At 38.9% G+C, this 18,062-nt stretch overlaps 1 protein-coding gene and 1 long non-coding RNA gene across 4 annotated transcripts in view; one reads left to right on the top strand and one right to left on the bottom strand.

The window, feature by feature from the left end:
• The window catches only part of LOC146400345 (uncharacterized), an 82,580-nt gene extending 80,816 nt beyond the window's left edge, over nucleotides 1-1,764 (bottom strand). For 2 of the 3 annotated variants that reach the window (XR_014813686.1, XR_014813687.1), the window contains exon 1: nucleotides 1,583-1,730. This is a non-coding gene — a long non-coding RNA (uncharacterized LOC146400345). Of the gene's footprint in view, nucleotides 1-1,582 lie in introns of all 3 variants that reach the window. The other variant, XR_014813688.1, reaches the window with a different exon arrangement.
• The window catches only part of GBA3 (glucosylceramidase beta 3), a 115,981-nt gene that overhangs the window by 40,939 nt on the left and 56,980 nt on the right, over nucleotides 1-18,062 (top strand). The window contains exons 3-4 of the mRNA XM_021101070.2: nucleotides 7,884-8,680; nucleotides 9,366-9,489. Coding sequence (XP_020956729.1) covers nucleotides 7,884-8,680; nucleotides 9,366-9,489 — 921 coding nt within the window. The remainder of the gene's footprint in view (nucleotides 1-7,883; nucleotides 8,681-9,365; nucleotides 9,490-18,062) is intronic.

The raw sequence follows: 18,062 nt of genomic DNA on the forward strand, positions 1-18,062 counted from the left end.
TCCCATAGCTCTTTGAAAACCTCTTAGGCTATTTTTTACATTCTCTGCTCTTAGCATTATCAAATCCCCTGTTAAATTGTGAGCTCTTTGAGTTTATTTCAACCCAACAAGCACATATCTACTATGTCAGGGACAGTGCTATGTGCTCATAACACAGGTATAAGAGAATCCTGAATTGTTTACAGGGTGAAGGGTGGATGACTGCCTTGTCCACCACTGTGACCTAGTATAGCGCCTTGCAGGAGAAATTCAGGGAACACGTACTGAATTTAATTGGATTAGGTCAATAACAACCATCAAAATCACCCTGAAGATGAAAATGGTTGCCTTTTATTGAGCATGTAGTATGTGCAGCTCACGGTGCCTGGCACTGCTCCTGCTTTTGCTGACTTTATGCTCCTAACAGCCCTCTGAGTACGGGCCTTCTCTAAACAGAGGGAGTCATAGTAACCTGGGGTGGCAGGCTGGGTATGAATTTGCCAAAACGACAAATTTAGTTAGTGCTGAGTTCAGCCTAGGTCTGTTTGATGTCAAACATGCAGGAGCTAGAGACATTGACAACCTCACCAAACCACGTGCACTCTTGTGCTGCAGTTTCCCTGCTAGGAACATGAAGTGGATGCACTGCATTACTAAAATACTCTTTCCGCTGTTCTAGCCTAGGATTCTAGGAGTTTGGAGTTTTCACCAGGACTCCATTTGAATAGCAAACAACAACAACAACAAAACGACCCAAGCTATTAACTTGTAATATAGGTCCATAATCCCTTATCTGAAATTCTAAAATCTAAAAGGTTCTGAATACTGAATCCTTTTTAGCAAGTCTAGTTCTAAAACAAATTTGGCAGCAAAAGCTGACCTGGGTTGGTGGAAAGTTTTTTATCGTCTCAATTAATTTTGCTTGGTGAGAATATTTATCTATTTCACTGCAGGAATATATATGTAACTATATATATTTAATATATATTTATATTTTAAAAATATATATTTACATAAATATTTTTTCTATTTCACTGCAGGAATATATATGTAAATATATTTATTTAAATTTATAAATATTATAAATTTAAACATATATTTAACATACATTTATATTAAATATATATTTAATAAACATATATTATAAATTTATTAAATAGATATTGTAAATTTAAATAAATATATTTATATATATATTAAAAATGAACTCTTCCTTCTTTCTTTTATTCTTCTAATGGTCCCACCCATGGCATATGAAAGTTCCTGGGCCAGGGATTAAAGATGAGCCACAGCTGCAGCCAGCACTACAGCTGTGGCAGTGCTGGATCCTTTAACCCACTGTGCCAAGCTGGGGATCAAACCAATGATCTGAGTCACTACAGTTGGATTCTTAGCCCATTGTACCACAGTGGGAACTCCTTACTGCAGAAATATTAAGGGATACTGACCCAGACGCACTGGTGGTGTTAATGTATAATATTTACTCTATGTTTATTTTTTAAATTTCCCAAATTCTGAATTCATGGCTGCCAAGCTTTTCCGATAAAGGATTCTGGACCTGTACTAATACATCAACATACCCAGCTATTAGAACCCAACTTACGATGCACAGACGTTCATGGATCACAGTGTAGATCAGGAATCCAAGAGCAGGACAGCAGGACAGGCTAGAGGTCAGCAGGTGGGCTGGAGTCACTGGGGCCACCTGGACAACATCAGGGAATCCCTTAAGCAATTCTCAAGTGGGGATCACGTGCTCCCAGCACTGAGCTTTTTATGTTTGGCACCGGCTTCTGTAAAGCCATTGCTGATTAATATTACAGACTTTTCCATGAACAAGAGGGCACTGGAGGTGCTTCCAGTAGGCAGAATTTCAATAAGTGGTTGCTCACTCTTGTGCAGTGATCTGTTGAAGCAATTGGAACTGTTTTAACTCAGAAAGGCCAACATTTGTTTTTTCTTTTTAAACATTTTCTCAAAGAGCATGTAAAGAATTAGAAAGCCTTTGTCACTATCCTTCCCAAGCAAGGAAGCCTGATTTTTTTTTTTTGTTTGTTTGTTTGTTTGTTTTGGTTTGACTCCCTATTTTAAAGCTCAGTGAGAGACATTTAGAAATATGTAAGTAAAATCTGGTGTTCCCAAACTGGAAGAATGTTTTACAAAATGGAATTGTGGCACAGCCTTTCTCTTTCAAATGTCAAGTTTTTGAGGTTTAACAAGAAGAGATGGAGCTGGCCACTGAAATCACATATTTCTGTATTTCTCAACTATTCAAATGCATTTTCCTATCTGCTGAAAATGTAAGTTTTGGGTGATTAGCCAAAGGCTCACATATTGGAAATACAAAAGAAAAAAGGAATGGTTAGGCAGCATTTCTTTTGCACTTTTAAGGTTTTCAAATATAAGCACACTTAGCAAGAATGGCCATTAAGTAAATAACTGAAGAAACATTTGCAAATTTCCTCCTCTCTGTTGGGCAACGTGATAGGCTCAGTAACAGCCCCTCAAAAATATCCATGTTCTAATTCTTAGCAAGTGTGAATATATTATCTCACGTGGTAACAGGGACTTTATAGATGTGATTAAGTAAAGGATTTTTAGGTGGGGGGATTACCTGGGATGATCTGGATGGTACCAGTGTAATCCCATAGCTCCCTGAAAAAGGGAGGCAAGAGGATCAGAGTCAGAGAGAAAAGATATAAAGACTGAAGCAGAGGTCAGAGAGGAGACAAGGTCTTCTCATTTCTGACTTTGAAGTTGGGGGAAGGGGCCATGAGCCTCTAGAATCTGGAAAAGACAAGGAAATGGATTCTCCTTGGGAGTTTCTAGAAGGGATGCAGCCTTGCTGACATCTTGATTTTAGCTCAGTGAGAATTATTTTGGATCTCTGATGCCTGGAACAGTAAGATAATAATTTGGTGTTGGCTTAGGCCACGAAGCTTGTGGTAATTGGTCACAGCAGCAATGGGAAACAAACCCAGTCCATATGCCAAGAGAAGCTGGAGCAGTGGAGGAAGTCGGTGGTGTTTGTCTAGTGAGGAGTGGACATAGATGGTTATCACGCTTGACTCACAGTAGCCACTTGGTCAAAACGAATTTAATGTTGAGACATTTACAGTTTGACTAGGAGAATTTCCAGTGCAGTTATTTTCTGTACTGAGAAATCATCTTTGCAAGTTTCAGCCACATCCTCTCTAAGGGCATGTCCCCGTTTCTTTGTTCTAAATAATCCAGTTCTGCTCATGGCCACAACTGACTGGACGAGGGAAAAACTTATTTTCCTGTGATATATAATTTGTGCAGCTTCATTAAAAAAGAATTCTGCTCAATTGTTTCCCTCTCTCAGGGATGTTTGGAATTAGGGACCTGGAGGCTGAGTTGGTGGGTTGTTGGCACTAGGGATATGAGGTATGGTGGGCTGATGTGCAGGTCATTTTGAGACCGTAGGAAACTGAATGCATGAAGGAACCTGGTTCTTTGGGCAGGAGAAGGATGGAACAGATGTGTTGAGAGAAGTTGGGATGGGAGACAGCAGTCATTGCTGAGAGGCAAAGATTTTCTCAGCTTCAAATCCTTGAGTCCCAGTTGCAATTATATTTTTGTCATTGGGTGTCTATTATCTCCGTTATCATTTCAAATAACACCCATTGCATCCCACTCCAACCAGCCTCTTGTCTCTAATAGCACTTTTATATTTGAGTTAATCTTAGTGAACGTCGTTTCCCTATTTCCAAAAGACCTTTAACTTAAATAAACTTAAATTTCAAAAATCAAGTAAGAATGAATGAGCTTAATTAAATCAGAGGTGATGACAGTAACTATGAAATAATGCTGTGGAAATTTTAATACTTAGAAGAACCCTGCCCTAAATATCCAAATGCAGAACAGGGTCCAGATGACCTCTTAGGGTTTTAAGTTTCCTAGATGTGTAACATATGATCATTTGAAAATACATATCTACGCATGGAATTAGTTACCCTGAATTTCACTAGTCTAATAAAGCTAAAGAATCCTCTATTTTTTCTCATTTAATACTTAAACATTCATGAAGTAGCACTATTTTTTTTTTTTCTTTTGGTCAAACCTGTGGCACATGGAAGTTCCCAGGTTAGGGACTGAATCCAAGCTATAGCTGCAGCCTACACCCTAGCTGGGGGCAGTGCTGGATCCTTAACCTACTACACTAGGCCAGAGATCAAACCTGAGCCTCAGCAGCCACCCAAGCTGCTTCAGGGAGAATGCCAGATCCTTAACCTGCTCTGCCGTGGCGGAAACTCCATGAGGTGGCACTATTAATATTCCTCTCTTACAAATGAGGAAATGTGGGTGTAGAAAGGCACTGTGATTTGTCCATGATCCCCCTTTAAAAAATTAATTTTATTGATGTGCAATTGATTTATAATGTTGTGTTAATTTTGGCTGGACAGCAAAGTTTCCATGATCCCTTGACTGAATTGTCTGGTCCAGAACTCTGTTCTTAAAAACCTCGCTTTACTGTGTAATTACAGCATCAAAGAAACTACAAACCAGAAGTACAGTTTTCATTTCTGGGATGATAAATATTAAATATGCGATGCTTTGTTGCTCTGCCATGGTGATGAGTGAGAAAAAGTTTTACTTAAAATTTTTTTAATCTTCAATTGCAGATCATCATGTTATTTGAATTACATTGATTGTTATCATTAATGATAGTGCCATATCTAATGATGCTTATAAATCACTGATTCCTCCAGAAATTAAAAAAAAAAAAGATATTACGCATCAGCTCCAAAGTAGGTGATTTTAAGGCAAGGAAGACAGAATCACCATGTTTCTGGTTCTGAAACATTGGTAAGTGTGAGAATGTTAGGGCGGGAACAGTATAGTCTTTGTAATGAGACAGAAAGACTTTAAACATTGGCTGCGCTACCTGAAAACATTGGTGTTTTAAGTTACTTTCTGAATCTCCATTTTTTCATAGGTTTATTGAGACTAAAAATGCCTCCCTCTTGGGTTTAGTGCAGATGAAACAAAGTGTGTGATATCATGTACATATAGTATGAATGTGAAAAAGAAGAGCTGTTATTATTTTTATATTCAAAGTCAATGTAAGGTGTTGGCTGTGAAAACCTTAATACGTACCGATACCAAGATGATCCTTTCATACCATCTTTGGATATTTCTCTTTACAAATAAGGGAGTGTGGGCTTACAGAGGGATGGGGAACCCTCTTTTATTGAGGGAGAAAAGGAAAGCGTTGGCATTTCACTAATACATTGGTGAGTGTATTAGTTTTCCATTGCTGCTGCAACAAATCATCACACACTTACTTGCTTAAAACAACACAAATTGATTATCTTAGAGTTATGTAGATCAGAAATCTGACCCAGGTCTCTCTAGAATTATATCACAGTGGTTACAGGGCTGTTTTCTTTTTCACAGATCTAAGAGAGTCTTAGCTGAGTCTTGGCTCATTCAGATTGTTGGCAGGATTCAGTTTCTTGTGGTCATAGAACTGAAGTCTGCATTTCTTTGATGACTGTCAGCTGAGGACCGTTTCAGCTTCTAGAGGCCACCTGCATTCCTTGGCTTGTGGCTCTCTTCTTCCATCTTCCAAGCCAGCGTTGATAGGTGGAGTCCCTTTCATGCTGCCATTTATTGTGTCTTATTTTGTTGTTGCATTTTTTGACCCACTCTTCTGCCATCCTCTTTCACTTGTAAAGGCTCAGGTGCCTAGATTGGGCCCACCTGAACCATCTAGAGAAATCGTCCCATCTCAGGATCTTTAACCTGAATCACATCTGTAAGGTGACCTATTTATGTTCCATGGATTATGGCATGGGCATTTTGTGGAGCAGAGATGGGGTCAGCGGGTAGCTTATTATGTTCATCAGTCAGTAGTGGCATCAAAACGGGTCTTCCAAATGTGGAGGTGCTATGTGTGCTTCATGCTATGTTCATGTTTGCAAATTAAATGAGCTGTTGTTAAAATAACCCTCTCTTATGGGCAGCTAGGCAGACACCACATGACCTTGGATAATTTGGCTTCTGCTTACCCTGCTTATATCTCTCTGTTCTTATTTCTCTTTTGCTGAGCTATACACTTTCCTTATTGTGAATTTGCAGTTCCCGGAAAGAGCCATATTCTTCTAAGAGAATGAATGTTCAAACAAAACAATGTCCATGCCATAAATGACAACAAAACTCTGACCCACATGGGAAATCCAGGAAGCCAAACCACAACCTCTGCAGCAGTCCAGTCAGCCCAGAATAGTCAGAACATAGCCAACAACTGCCAGCTTCTCTGTTTTTCCACTTCTCTACCCGCCAATTTGAACTCAGGGTCAACAAGAAAAAGCCAAACCCATTGCAAAGGATACCCTGGTTTTAGTTAGGTCACCCCAACCTCCCTGTGCCAACTTCCTTAAATCAGAAGGTAGCCGAATCCTCCCTCCATTTTTTTTTTTTGTTTTATTACAAATCTTTCCCTCTTCCCTGACAGCATTTAAGTACCTACTATTGCAAGTAACCATGGCTGACTCATTGCTACAGCAAGCTTGGAATAAATAGAAGGGTCACATTTGGGGGCCCTTAGTTTATTTTTGTTCCTCCATTGATCTTTTGCACATTTGTTTCCCTTTTTTCTCTTCCTAGATCACTCCTCCTTGCCTTATGTGTGTCATTAATATCCATCTTTAGAGTATCCACTTAGATGTCACTCATGCCAACGAGAACCATAATAATTGTTATTAGAATGATAGCTAACGATGCCAAGAACTGTTCTAAGTATATTCACTCTATCAACTCATTAAACTCTCACAACAGTTATTGAAATAGATTTCTATTGTTGTCCACATCTTACAGACATGCAAAGATAATTCAGAAACGTAGAGTAAATAACCTGAGATCACTGAATTAGTGGGTAAAGGGGTAGAACTTAGGTAGTCTATCACAGCAGTTGATTTTTGAAACCATTTTAGTACATTACTTTCAAAATGGATTTTCAAACGCCTTTAGGATTTGGACTCTTTAATATATGGTTTAAATAGCATTCTGTAATTTATCTTTAAAAATAATACTGTATTATAATTGCTTATGAACTTTTTTGTCGCTACTAAAATTTGTTTTCTTAGGACAAGGATGGTTCTTATCTTATGATCATAAGTCCAGCATACAGTAGTTTCTCTGTAAATCTGTATTTGAGGAATGAATAAATTAATGATTGAATTAATATAGGGGGGTCCAGAATTTTAGATGAGATTCCCTGAGTGTTTCTTGCTGGACCAGGCCCCTATATCCCTGCCCTTGGAACCCACACCCTGGGACCAATGATGAGCTCTGGTCCATGCTCAGTGAGTCTCTTTTCCTGGACTTCAGAGATTGATGGGTTTGGAGCAGCACTGCGGCGGTCATTGAATTCAGTTTCTTTACTTTATATTTAATATTGTCGAAATCCATTTGTTCGTGGAACAACTGGTTATTGCGTCTCTACTAAATTTCTGGTATTGTTCCAGGATTTGGGGGATCCAGAGGTAAATTAGAGAGACAAGGCTCCTGCTATCATGGGAGCTTGTATTCTAGTGGAGCTGAGAGATGAATCAAACACCAAGAAGCATGTGTGATATTTTCAATAAGAGTGTCAGTGACACAAAGTTAGGTGCTTGCCCAAATGCATCCCTTTCTGGATATACCTCCTGCACAATCATGTCACCCCCCCTCCCATTCCCCTTTCTGATCAGCTGTCCTTTCTTGGACTTCCTCATGTTTCCTCCCAGCCTTTAATATCATAGGTAGGGAGTAATAAATCTTACTTTGGATTAAAGCTATTTAAAAACTGATTATTCCTGATCCTCTCCCGATTCTTATTTACTGTCGACATACTAAAAGTAACTTTTATTCTCATACTTCTTTTATTTCTCTCCTAGGAATTGACTATTACAACAAGATCATTGACGACTTGTTAAAAAACAGGGTCATACCCATCGTGACCCTCTTCCACTTTGATTTGCCTCAGGCCTTAGAAGACCAAGGAGGGTGGTTGTCAGAGACTATCATTGAATCTTTTGACAACTATGCCCGGTTTTGTTTCAGTACGTTTGGGGATCGAGTCAAGCAGTGGATCACTATCAATGAGCCTAATATTTTCTCCCTGCTGGCATATGAGTTTGGTATATTTCCTCCTGGTGTGCCTCACCCTGGAACTAAAGGTTATCAGGCAGCTCATAACTTGATTAAAGCTCACGCCAGATCATGGCACAGCTATGATTCCTTATTCCGAAAAGAGCAGAAGGGGAAGGTGTCTCTAGCAATTTTTGCTGGCTGGGTGGAACCAGCAGATCCCAATTCAGTGTCTGACCAGGAAGCAGCGAAAAGAGCCATGGCCTTCCAGTTGGATTTCTTTGCTAAGCCTATATTTATTGATGGTGATTATCCAGAAGTCGTCAAGTCCCAGATTGCCCTCATGAGTAAAAAGCAAGGCTATCCATCGTCAAGGCTTCCAGAATTTACAGAAGAAGAGAAGAGAATGATCAAAGGCACAGCTGATTTCTTTGCTGTGCAATATTACACGACTCGTCTAGTCAAGTACCAGGAGAACGAGAAAGGAGAACTGGGCTTTCTCCAAGATGCGGAGGTTGAGGTTTTTCCAGACCCATCCTGGATAAGTTTGAAGTGGGTCTACGTGGTACCATGGGGAATACGTAAACTACTGAAATACATTAAGGTAGATGCCCAGTTTGTTTGCTTCTATGAGTACCCAAACATGGGAAGGTAGGCATATGTCTATGTGTATAAGAACCTGAAAAATAGAATGGTTTAGGCAGTAGTATTTGCATTTGTTGTCCTCAGAAGAGAAGACTAGGATTTAAGTTAATGAAGAGTAACTAGCTGACAAAAAGCTTCAAAACCATGATTATAAAGTTGGAATTCACTCTTTAGTTGTGGCTAGAGTAGCAGCTCGGACATATTTTTCAAGCTGGGGTCACAACTGGGGCTTCTAAAAGCCATAATAAGGGTCACAATAGCTGGATTCTTTTTGGGTTTCTATTATGCTGGTTGGCATAATATTTTAAGTTATCAGTTTATAGGATCCCTGCTGTGGGGAGGGGACCAAAGGGTTAAGGAGCAGTGACAATCAGCAGATGCTGATGGAAGGAAGATATTTCTGTCTTCTCATTATAACAAGAGTCATTTGACTGTCTTCATGGATATTTGCACAGTTTTTCTTTTCCATTGTTAGTTATAAAAGGTCAGTGCGTGGAAAATTAAGTTAATAGGGTCAATGCAATTTGATGAAAACTAGTTTGGGGGTTGTAGCCTAGAGAAGATAGAGGGTAATGCACCTTATTTTATGAGCTTTTTTTTTTAAACATCTGTTTGGAATAAAACTTCTGCTTTCTTTTTTCCAGGATACATATAATAACCCTGTAATTTACATCACCGAGAATGGGTTTCCCCAGGGTGACCCCGCATCTTTTGATGACACTCAGCGCTGGGAGTATTTCAGACAGACATTTCAGGAGCTGTTCAAAGGTACCATTTGAAATGATGAAAGATCAATTGAGCAAACTTAATATAATTTTCCCATGTGCCTATCTGCATTCAGCAAAGACCAATGATTTTGAAAGCCGGCATTCATGTAAATCAGTGTAAAGCCATGTAATTAAGAGACAGAGGAGAAAAAGTAGTTAGAAAAGAGGGAGATGAGGATTTTGGCCTAGCTTCAACCTCTTGAAATTTAATCAAGTAAACATTGACGGTCTTCAGCATTTTGTGACTCCTGGGTGAAGGGGAAAGTGAATAGGAGTGGTGGCTGCTGGAAGAGAGCACTGCTTCTTACAAAAAGATCATCACTGACCAACTAGAGCATGTGAGCATGCTTATTTGCACTTTTTAACATCTTAAATACCAAGAAAACGAATTGACAGAATTCTTAAGGGACCAAAATTAAGCATTTGTGCAATAAAATATAAAGTAGTATGTATCTTCAATCAATGCCTATTTCGTTTAAACTGTAACCAAGTGGCAGAAACAGTTGTTTGTTTGTTAATTAATTTATTTATGATACAGAATCTGTGAATTTCGTTTCAAGGCAATATTATTATTCTGGTAACTCCTTTTTTCCCCACGGAATTTTTTTCATATTTGAAAACAAATGTAAAGGCATAAGTTTTAACTGGTAACACCCATTTCTACCTCGGTTAATTTTTCCCTTTTCGCTACCACTTGGAACGATGCTGCTTCGCAAATTTAATTTCTCCTCCTTATAAAGGAGTCATTTCATTGTAACCAAATCCAATGGAAAATGAGACTTTCAACCCCCCCCACACACACACCTTTTTTTGCGATGATGGGCGCAGTTATTTCTCAACAATCTATCTGAGAGGTCCTGGAATGATTCTTTCCAAAATAAATCAGTAATATACTGGAATTCGCCAGAAGGAATTCCAGAAAGTGACACAAAGTGGTTTCTTTCCCAAACCTAAAATATACTGACTCAATCCCTCACTCAGGCCTGGAGTTTATTGGCGGAGGGCAATTGGATTCCTACAATCTGATCCACACTCAGTCATTCTTTTGTGTTCTACACACACCAGATCCCTCTTCTGTGTGGGAATTCCTCTTCTGATAAGAAAGGGAAATATCTAGTTTTCTGGGATTCCTCCCCACTGTTCCCTGTAAATGACTCTATTCATAGTGAATATGCTGATGTTCGCAGCTTCACCCTAAGAGACAAGAGGGCTGGTTCCCACCATTAGATTTGTGGATTGCAGAGGGACCACAAATGGCTTGTCCAAAATTGGTCTGTGTATTTTAGGGAAAAGAGAGTAAAATAGAAATTGGCTTTCTTCATTCCCAGCTTGCTGCTCTGTGTAGTGCTAACATATAAGGCCATTTCCTTGCTCTCAGAAATTGTTTCAAGTACTTTATACAGTCCCTTAGATCTTTAATACTAAAAACTTGTAGAAAAGCACATGAAGACAAGAATGGAAAATGTGAGACGATTCGGATTTCTGAATGACAGGACAGAAGAATAGAATTAGGAACAAAATCTTGTTTCTGAACGTGTTGAATTTCTCTTGTCCTTTTGAATTGATGTAAATGGTATGATGCGTTTAAACCATTAACTCTTCATAGCATCTACATTCTCTCCTGATTCTTAACATTAGATGATTTATATTTAGTATAGTTGACATATGGTATTGTATGTATTTTGCTTTTAAAAATGTAGCCATTCAAAACGTGCAGAAGTCTACACATTGATAGAAAACTCCATATTAAATCTGTCTATTCTGGACTGGGTTTGGCGATAGTTACATTTCATATATTATTATAGTGGACACCAATTAGTTCATCTGTGGTGAAACTCAAAATTAGGAAGCTAGAAAATCTAGTAACTAATCCCTTTTTTTTCCTGTGAAATACCCATCTCCTCCTGTTCTTAGGCTTACCATAGGGACAGCCCTGTAAGTAGTATAAAATAGTGCTCTTTGTCAACAGATAATTAATTGGGCTAGCTGTAAGCTAATGACATGAGCTGAGCCAATCCCAGTTCTTCTCTGAGATTTAGAACTTGGAGCATTTAGTGTCTGTCTTGTAGCCTGGCTTGGCAAGGGGATGTGACTTTGTGGGTCATTGGTGGCTGTGTCTTGCCATGTGAAGCTCAAGTGAGTACTGAAGAGGCAGAAACTGCAGGTGCATCAAGAGAAATGAAAACAAGAAATAGGAAGAGCTTCAGGATGGCACTTGCCCCTCTAATTCCAGTTTTCCTTCAGACTCAGCTGCATTCATGTTCTCGAGACATTACTTTTATTTTTTTAATTAAAATTTTTAAATTCAAGTGTAGTTGATTTACAAGGTTCTGTCCATTTCTAACCCAGTGACCCAGTCGTGTGTGTGTGTGTGTGTGCGTATATATATATATATATATATATATATATATATATTCACACCCATTCTTTTTCTCATATTATCTTGTCATGTTCTATTGCAAGTGAGAGACATTACTTTTAATTACCATTAAGTACTCTTTTGGTTTCACTTGATTCTAATTGTTTCTATCACTTGGAACACAAGGGTCTTCATTGCTACCATCATTTTATTTTCAAAACAGTGAGATGAGATCATTGCACCTATTTTACAGATGAGAAAACTGAGTTTTGAAGAGACTGAGTCATTTGCTCAAGATCAAAATCTTTCCAAATAATATTTATTGGAAGAAGCTAAAATGTGTGTATTATTACCACTACTACTATTATTTTGGTGTTTAATAAGATCTATGAGTCCAGGGCTTTCTGACTCAGGGTACTTGCTTGTCCCACCAGTCTTATAGAACGCTTCCCTTAACTTTTGGTGCTCTGGGCTTGCATAGATTCTTTGAAAGTGCTTCCTGCTGCCTGTGTAGGAGCCTGCAGGTCCGATGAGCTTGGGCAAAGCTCATACAATGCCCTATCATGCCTCGTATCAGAGGAATGGAGCTGAAGTTACTAATCAATTTTCTGAGACTCCTCTGAGGTAGCTCTGATGATCTTGATGGGCGAAAACTTTACTAGTAATAAACACCCTGTGAGCAATTAAAAATAATAACAGGCCAAGGAAGACATTGGTGGGAAGCTCTGCAGGTGAGAGCCCGCCAGAACCCAGGGAGTCAGATGGATGATGTCTTTGTGATTTCCATGAACAAAGCCCTCCCTCCAGCATCCGCATAAGGACAGGCACATAATGACACTATAGTTGGATCAATGGCGTCTGCCTGGAGGTCTTACTAATCTCTTCAGGTAAAAATCCCACAGCAATTAACTGAGCAGTAAAAAGAAAGCTAATGTTTCTGTTTCCTTTTGGGAAAGAGAAAAAAAGAGGAAAAATGTCATTTAAAGAAAAAAAAAAAGAGGAATCAGCTAATGCCTTTTTAATCATTGCATTATTTAAATGCCTTTAAATAGGTTGTGTTTTAATTAATGTAGATACAGATAAGAGAAAAGCAACACAGAAGAGACACAAAAATGTGAAATAACATATAACTAGGCTTGCATTCCAGCTCCAGTTATTCAATAAGGGGCAAATTGTTCCACTTCCCAAACCCTCTGTTCATCTATAAAAATGGGATAACATTTCCCCTGGCAGAGTTGTTTTAAGGATTCCATTTCATAAGCTACTGTGTTAAAAACGCCAAGTAATTGCCTGCCACACAGTAGGACCTCAACCCATGGTAATACTTATTGTGATTCCAAAATGTGCACTCTTAAGAATGTATTTATCATCTCAAGTTATTTTCCTTGTTATTAAAAAAAGAGCATCCCAAAACTGTTTTTTTTTTTTTTTTTTTTTTTTTTTTTAATCTCCCTTCTCCACCCCAAGTCTCTAGGTTATACTTAACAAACATTCTCTCATGTCTGCAGTTTTCTCCATCATTCTTTTTGGGAAACCTCTGAATTAATGTTGAAACATTGACCCACTGGCTATTTACAGTTGAATCTGGTGGAGGACAAAGCAGTCAGGACCTCCTCCATTCATTATTTCCACCGGAACATTAGGTGAAAAAAAATCAAATCCTTAGCAGGAGAAACAACTGTCAAATCACTGTGTGGCTGGAATTATTCTGCCACAAGAATTTTGGTAAAAGTTCGGGAAGCAGCGATCTACAAAGACTGAGGCTTTTCTCACCTGATATGAATCTTTATTATATTCATAACATTTATGCCAGTCCTCGCTGCTCCAAATCCAGCAGGCAAATTGAAGTTCATAGGTAAGCACACACACATGGATATGTCAATAATTCGAATGTTGTTGAGAAGGTGAGCAAGACTGTGAAACCAGGGAAGGTTATTCCCAGTTGGTGACACCTGGCCCATGACATAAACTCCTGGGAGGGGATTCCACCTGGGTTCATCCTGTGCCCACCCAATGTGTCTGTACCCTTCACTTGGCTCATTATTTTTCCTCAACTTGGAATGGCACGGACTTTGCCTTCTTCCTGGTCCAATCCTATTATTTTGAGTATATTGACAAGCTTGAAGTCACACAAGACATGGATTTGAAACTTGGTTCTTCCACTTATAAGTTCAATAATTTGGGGGAAAGTCTTGAACAAACAATACTTCATCCATCTACTCTTTAAAAATGGAGATAATAAGAATATCTGCCTTCTAAAACACGGTGAAAAATGAACAAAATAATGCTTATAAAGCCTAAATACAGAGTCTGGCACATTATGAAAGAGTCCCTAAATGATGATTAATTTGAAGGGGGGGTGTGGAATCTCTGAACCATCTGAGAGTCAGATCTGTCTTTTTAATAATTATATTTTCAGCCTCGAGCCCCATTTCCATCATATAGTAGCTTTCTACATATGTTTGTTGAATTTGGTTATGTCTATCAGAGAAGAGTTCATCAATAGATAATGAGAAATAAATGATGAAATGACTGGGAATTGTGTTTTCTTTCCCTAAAGAAATATACCCTACACAAGAAAAAAAAAAAAAAAAAAAAGCAGCCTTCTGGAAAGTTTCTGAGCCAGCCCAACTTTCCAGTCAGATCCATGCCTGAGTTAGCACAGCGGTAGATGATTGCAGAGAAGGTTTGTTAATGACCAGCTTTAGGCTTTTAATGACAAAACCCCTCAGCAAGATGTCATCGAAGTTATTGAAGACTTCACTGAAAGTGTTGAAGCTGATGCATTGTAACAAGAAGGTTATAAATCTTGCAGCTCTTGGGTATACCACCAAGACAGGATGCTGAGCGCAGAATCACCCTGCTGTTGACTGTCAGCATTCTCCCTCCCTTCTCCGCTTCCCCTTCCCAGGGAGGGCCGGGAAAGGAGAAATACATCCATTTCCCAAAGTGGTGCAGACCTGGCAGCCACCTGCCTATGTCAATTTCAGATTACAGAGGCCCATTTAACTGGACAAAATGTGTTAAGCACCTGTGTTTTTCTAAATGTGCATTTAGAAAATCCTAAGAATTAAGGAAAGATCTCAAAGGTTGACACACTGACCTTTTGGAAAAATGAACCAATTAAAAATCCATTGCAATTGCAGAATAGAGACTCAGTTATCTGAATATAGAGGCCCACTCTATGCCTATTGTTCTATTGCTTCTCAAAGTAAACCTTTGTCACCTTAGCCCCAAGGAGCCATTCATCTCATAGCTCATGGAGAGCTCACAGCCTTGGGTAGGTGTATGTGGGATGTTTGATTCACTTGGGACTGTTGGTCCTCGTTGGACTGGATGGCAGCTAGCAAAGAGGAGTCAAGGTCATAATAGAGAAGGAAGAATGAGATTCGAAGGCTGTGCACAAGAATTGTTAGTGTGTGCTGGTGTATGGACTTGTGGAATTTGAGACGTCATGAAAAAAACAATTTCCAGTATATTTGTTTCCCACCAACTTACATGCTCAGACCATGCATAAACTTAGCCAGAGATTACATAGTCAACCTTAAACAGAAATATGCCAGGTGACCACCCCTGTGGCTCCTCCCCTACTTGTGTTCCGTGGCATCCTTACCTTTGTCTTCCATCCCCTATATGAACCATGGCAGGGTAGAAAGTGTGCAGGTTCTGGAGAGTGAAGATTCTGTCCTGTGCGCTAGGGATGTGCCTTCGGGTAAATTCTCATCAGGCTCTCAGAATGTCAAGTTCCTCACCTGTTAAATGGGATGGATGCTAATGGCCATATTGCCTAACCCACAGTCAGTTGTGAAAATGAAATAAGATAATTTATAGATAATTTATGTATTCATATGCCCCGAACTCTGTAAAATGGTAGGTACTCTTTTCCTCCTTTGATAAAGTTACTTTATACCTTTCAGAACATTCACCATTGTGGCCAAAGTATAGAATCTGGACCTTAGTATTCTCCACTGCAAAGAGAAGGGATTGGTGCTCAGCATCCAGATCATGACTGACACCTACATCTCTCAGATTCTATACTGTGGTTCTTCTTTTCCCATGTTTCTGAAGGGCGATGATGGTGGGGTATGTTTAGGGGTTTTAGAGAATGTGTTCTGTAACTAGATGACTGGCATGGTGCTTGGTAAAGCTCAGAATCTCTCTCTCAAACACACACACACTGTTGTTGAGGTACTTGATCTGGCTTATCCAGGTGATGCTCAGGAACATGATATGATCACGAACATACACCATTTAGCAGGCACTCTCTTAGAAACATAGAACCTGCTGCATCTACTTCATGGGAATAGGTTTCATAGAGTTACCCATGTGAGAAGCAGCTTAATCAGCCATCAGAGACTCTGCCTTTGTGATTCCTGATTAGGAATCATTCTTTATCTTCTGTTCCCATAGCTTTCTAATACATCTGCCCCTGCAGATGGACATTCTCTTGAGCATCTTCTTAATGCAGTTCCAACTGCTTTGAGGGGATAATTACTTAAGGTCCCTTACCACCCCAGGCCCAGTGAATTTTAAGGCTACTATACAGCTTTTAGAAACATTTATTTAGAGCATCCCAAACTCACCCTCCATTCTTATGACAATCTGTCCAGTAGTTTTTTGTTATGTAGCAGCAAACAGAAGTGCAGTTGTATTTTTATAACTGTAAAAGATACCTGTAAAATAATTGAACTGCCAAATAGAAGAAAATCAATTTTTCTAATATAAATAGCAGAATCAATAGAATCTCAAAGAAATGGAGAAAAAGAATGACTTGATAATGATTTTTTAAATGAAATTGAGATAAAACACTGTAAGTTTAAGGTGGGCAACAAGTTCATTTGATATATTTATATATTATGATTACCACCTTAGTGTTAGCTAATACGTCTATTATGTTCAGAATTATCATTGCCTTTTTTTTTTTTTGGTGGTAGGAACAATTAAAATCTAGTATCATAGCAACTTTGAAGTTTATAATATGGTATTGTTTACTAATTGCTATACTGTGCATTAGCTCTCCAGAACTTACATATCTATTTATTTTATTTTTTTTTTTTTTTTTTTTTTTTTTTTGTTTTTTTAAATTTTTTTTTATTTTTTTTTTTTATTTTTTTGTCTTTTGTCTTTTTTGTTGTTGTTGTTGTTGTTATTGTTGCTATTTCTTGGGCCGCTCCCGCGGCATATGGAGGTTCCCAGGCTAGGGGTTGAATCGGAGCTGTAGCCACCGGCCTACGCCAGAGCCACAGCAACGCAGGATCTGAGCCGTGTCTGCGACCTACACCACAGCTCACGGCAACGCCGGATCGTTAACCCACTGAGCAAGGGCAGAGATCGAACCCGCAACCTCATGGTTCCTAGTCGGATTCGTTAACCACTGCGCCACGACGGGAACTCCCCTTACATATCTATTTAAATGTTCACAGTTTGTGCCCTTAAAAAACATCTCTCCCACCCCAGCATCTAGTAACCATCATTCTCTGTTTTTACAAATTTGGCTTTTTTAGATTCCACATGTAAGTGATTTGTCTTTGTCTGGCATTTCACTTAGCACAATGACCTCAAGTCCCAGCCATGTCGATGCAAATAGCAGGATTTCCTTTTCTTCTTTTCATGGCATAGTCCACTGTGTGTGTGTGTGCCACAACTTTATTATTATTCATTCATCTGTCGATCATTTGTTGATAGATGCTTAGATCCTTTCCATGTCATGGTATTATGAATAATGTTTCAGTGAACATAGGAATTTGTACATCTCTTGGCTATCACCAAGAAGACAAGGGATAAGTATTGGGGAGGCTGTAGGGATGACAGAACCCTTGTACACTGTTGGTAATAATGTAAATTGATTCATCTGCCATAGAAAACAGTATGTTGGTTCTTCAAAAATAGAACTACCATATGATTCAGCAAATCCACTTTGAGGTATATATACAAAGGAAATGGAAACAGGAGTTTGAAGAGATAATGACTTTTTTTTTTTAACCTGTTCCAGGAGAGAGCAAGGCTGGAATATTCAGGTGTTGAGAGAGCTATTGGAATTGAGAGAAGGTGAACTTCTCAGATTTTCCCCAGGGCCCAGGTGAAGTGGTCCTCAAGTGTCTGCCTACGTTAACTCTTATTTCCTAATCTCCAAAATAAGCTGATTACTACCTGACCCATAAGTTATCTAAGAATTTGCTTTGGAACGAGGCTAGTAGAATTTATCTCTGTATGAT

The sequence above is a fragment of the Sus scrofa genome, chromosome 8 (genome assembly GCF_054392235.1).
Source record: "Sus scrofa isolate SSC_HxYL_T2T_F1_AM1 chromosome 8, Sscrofa_HxYL_maternal_Yorkshire_Landrace_v2.0, whole genome shotgun sequence".
Taxonomy (NCBI): domain Eukaryota; kingdom Metazoa; phylum Chordata; class Mammalia; order Artiodactyla; family Suidae; genus Sus; species Sus scrofa.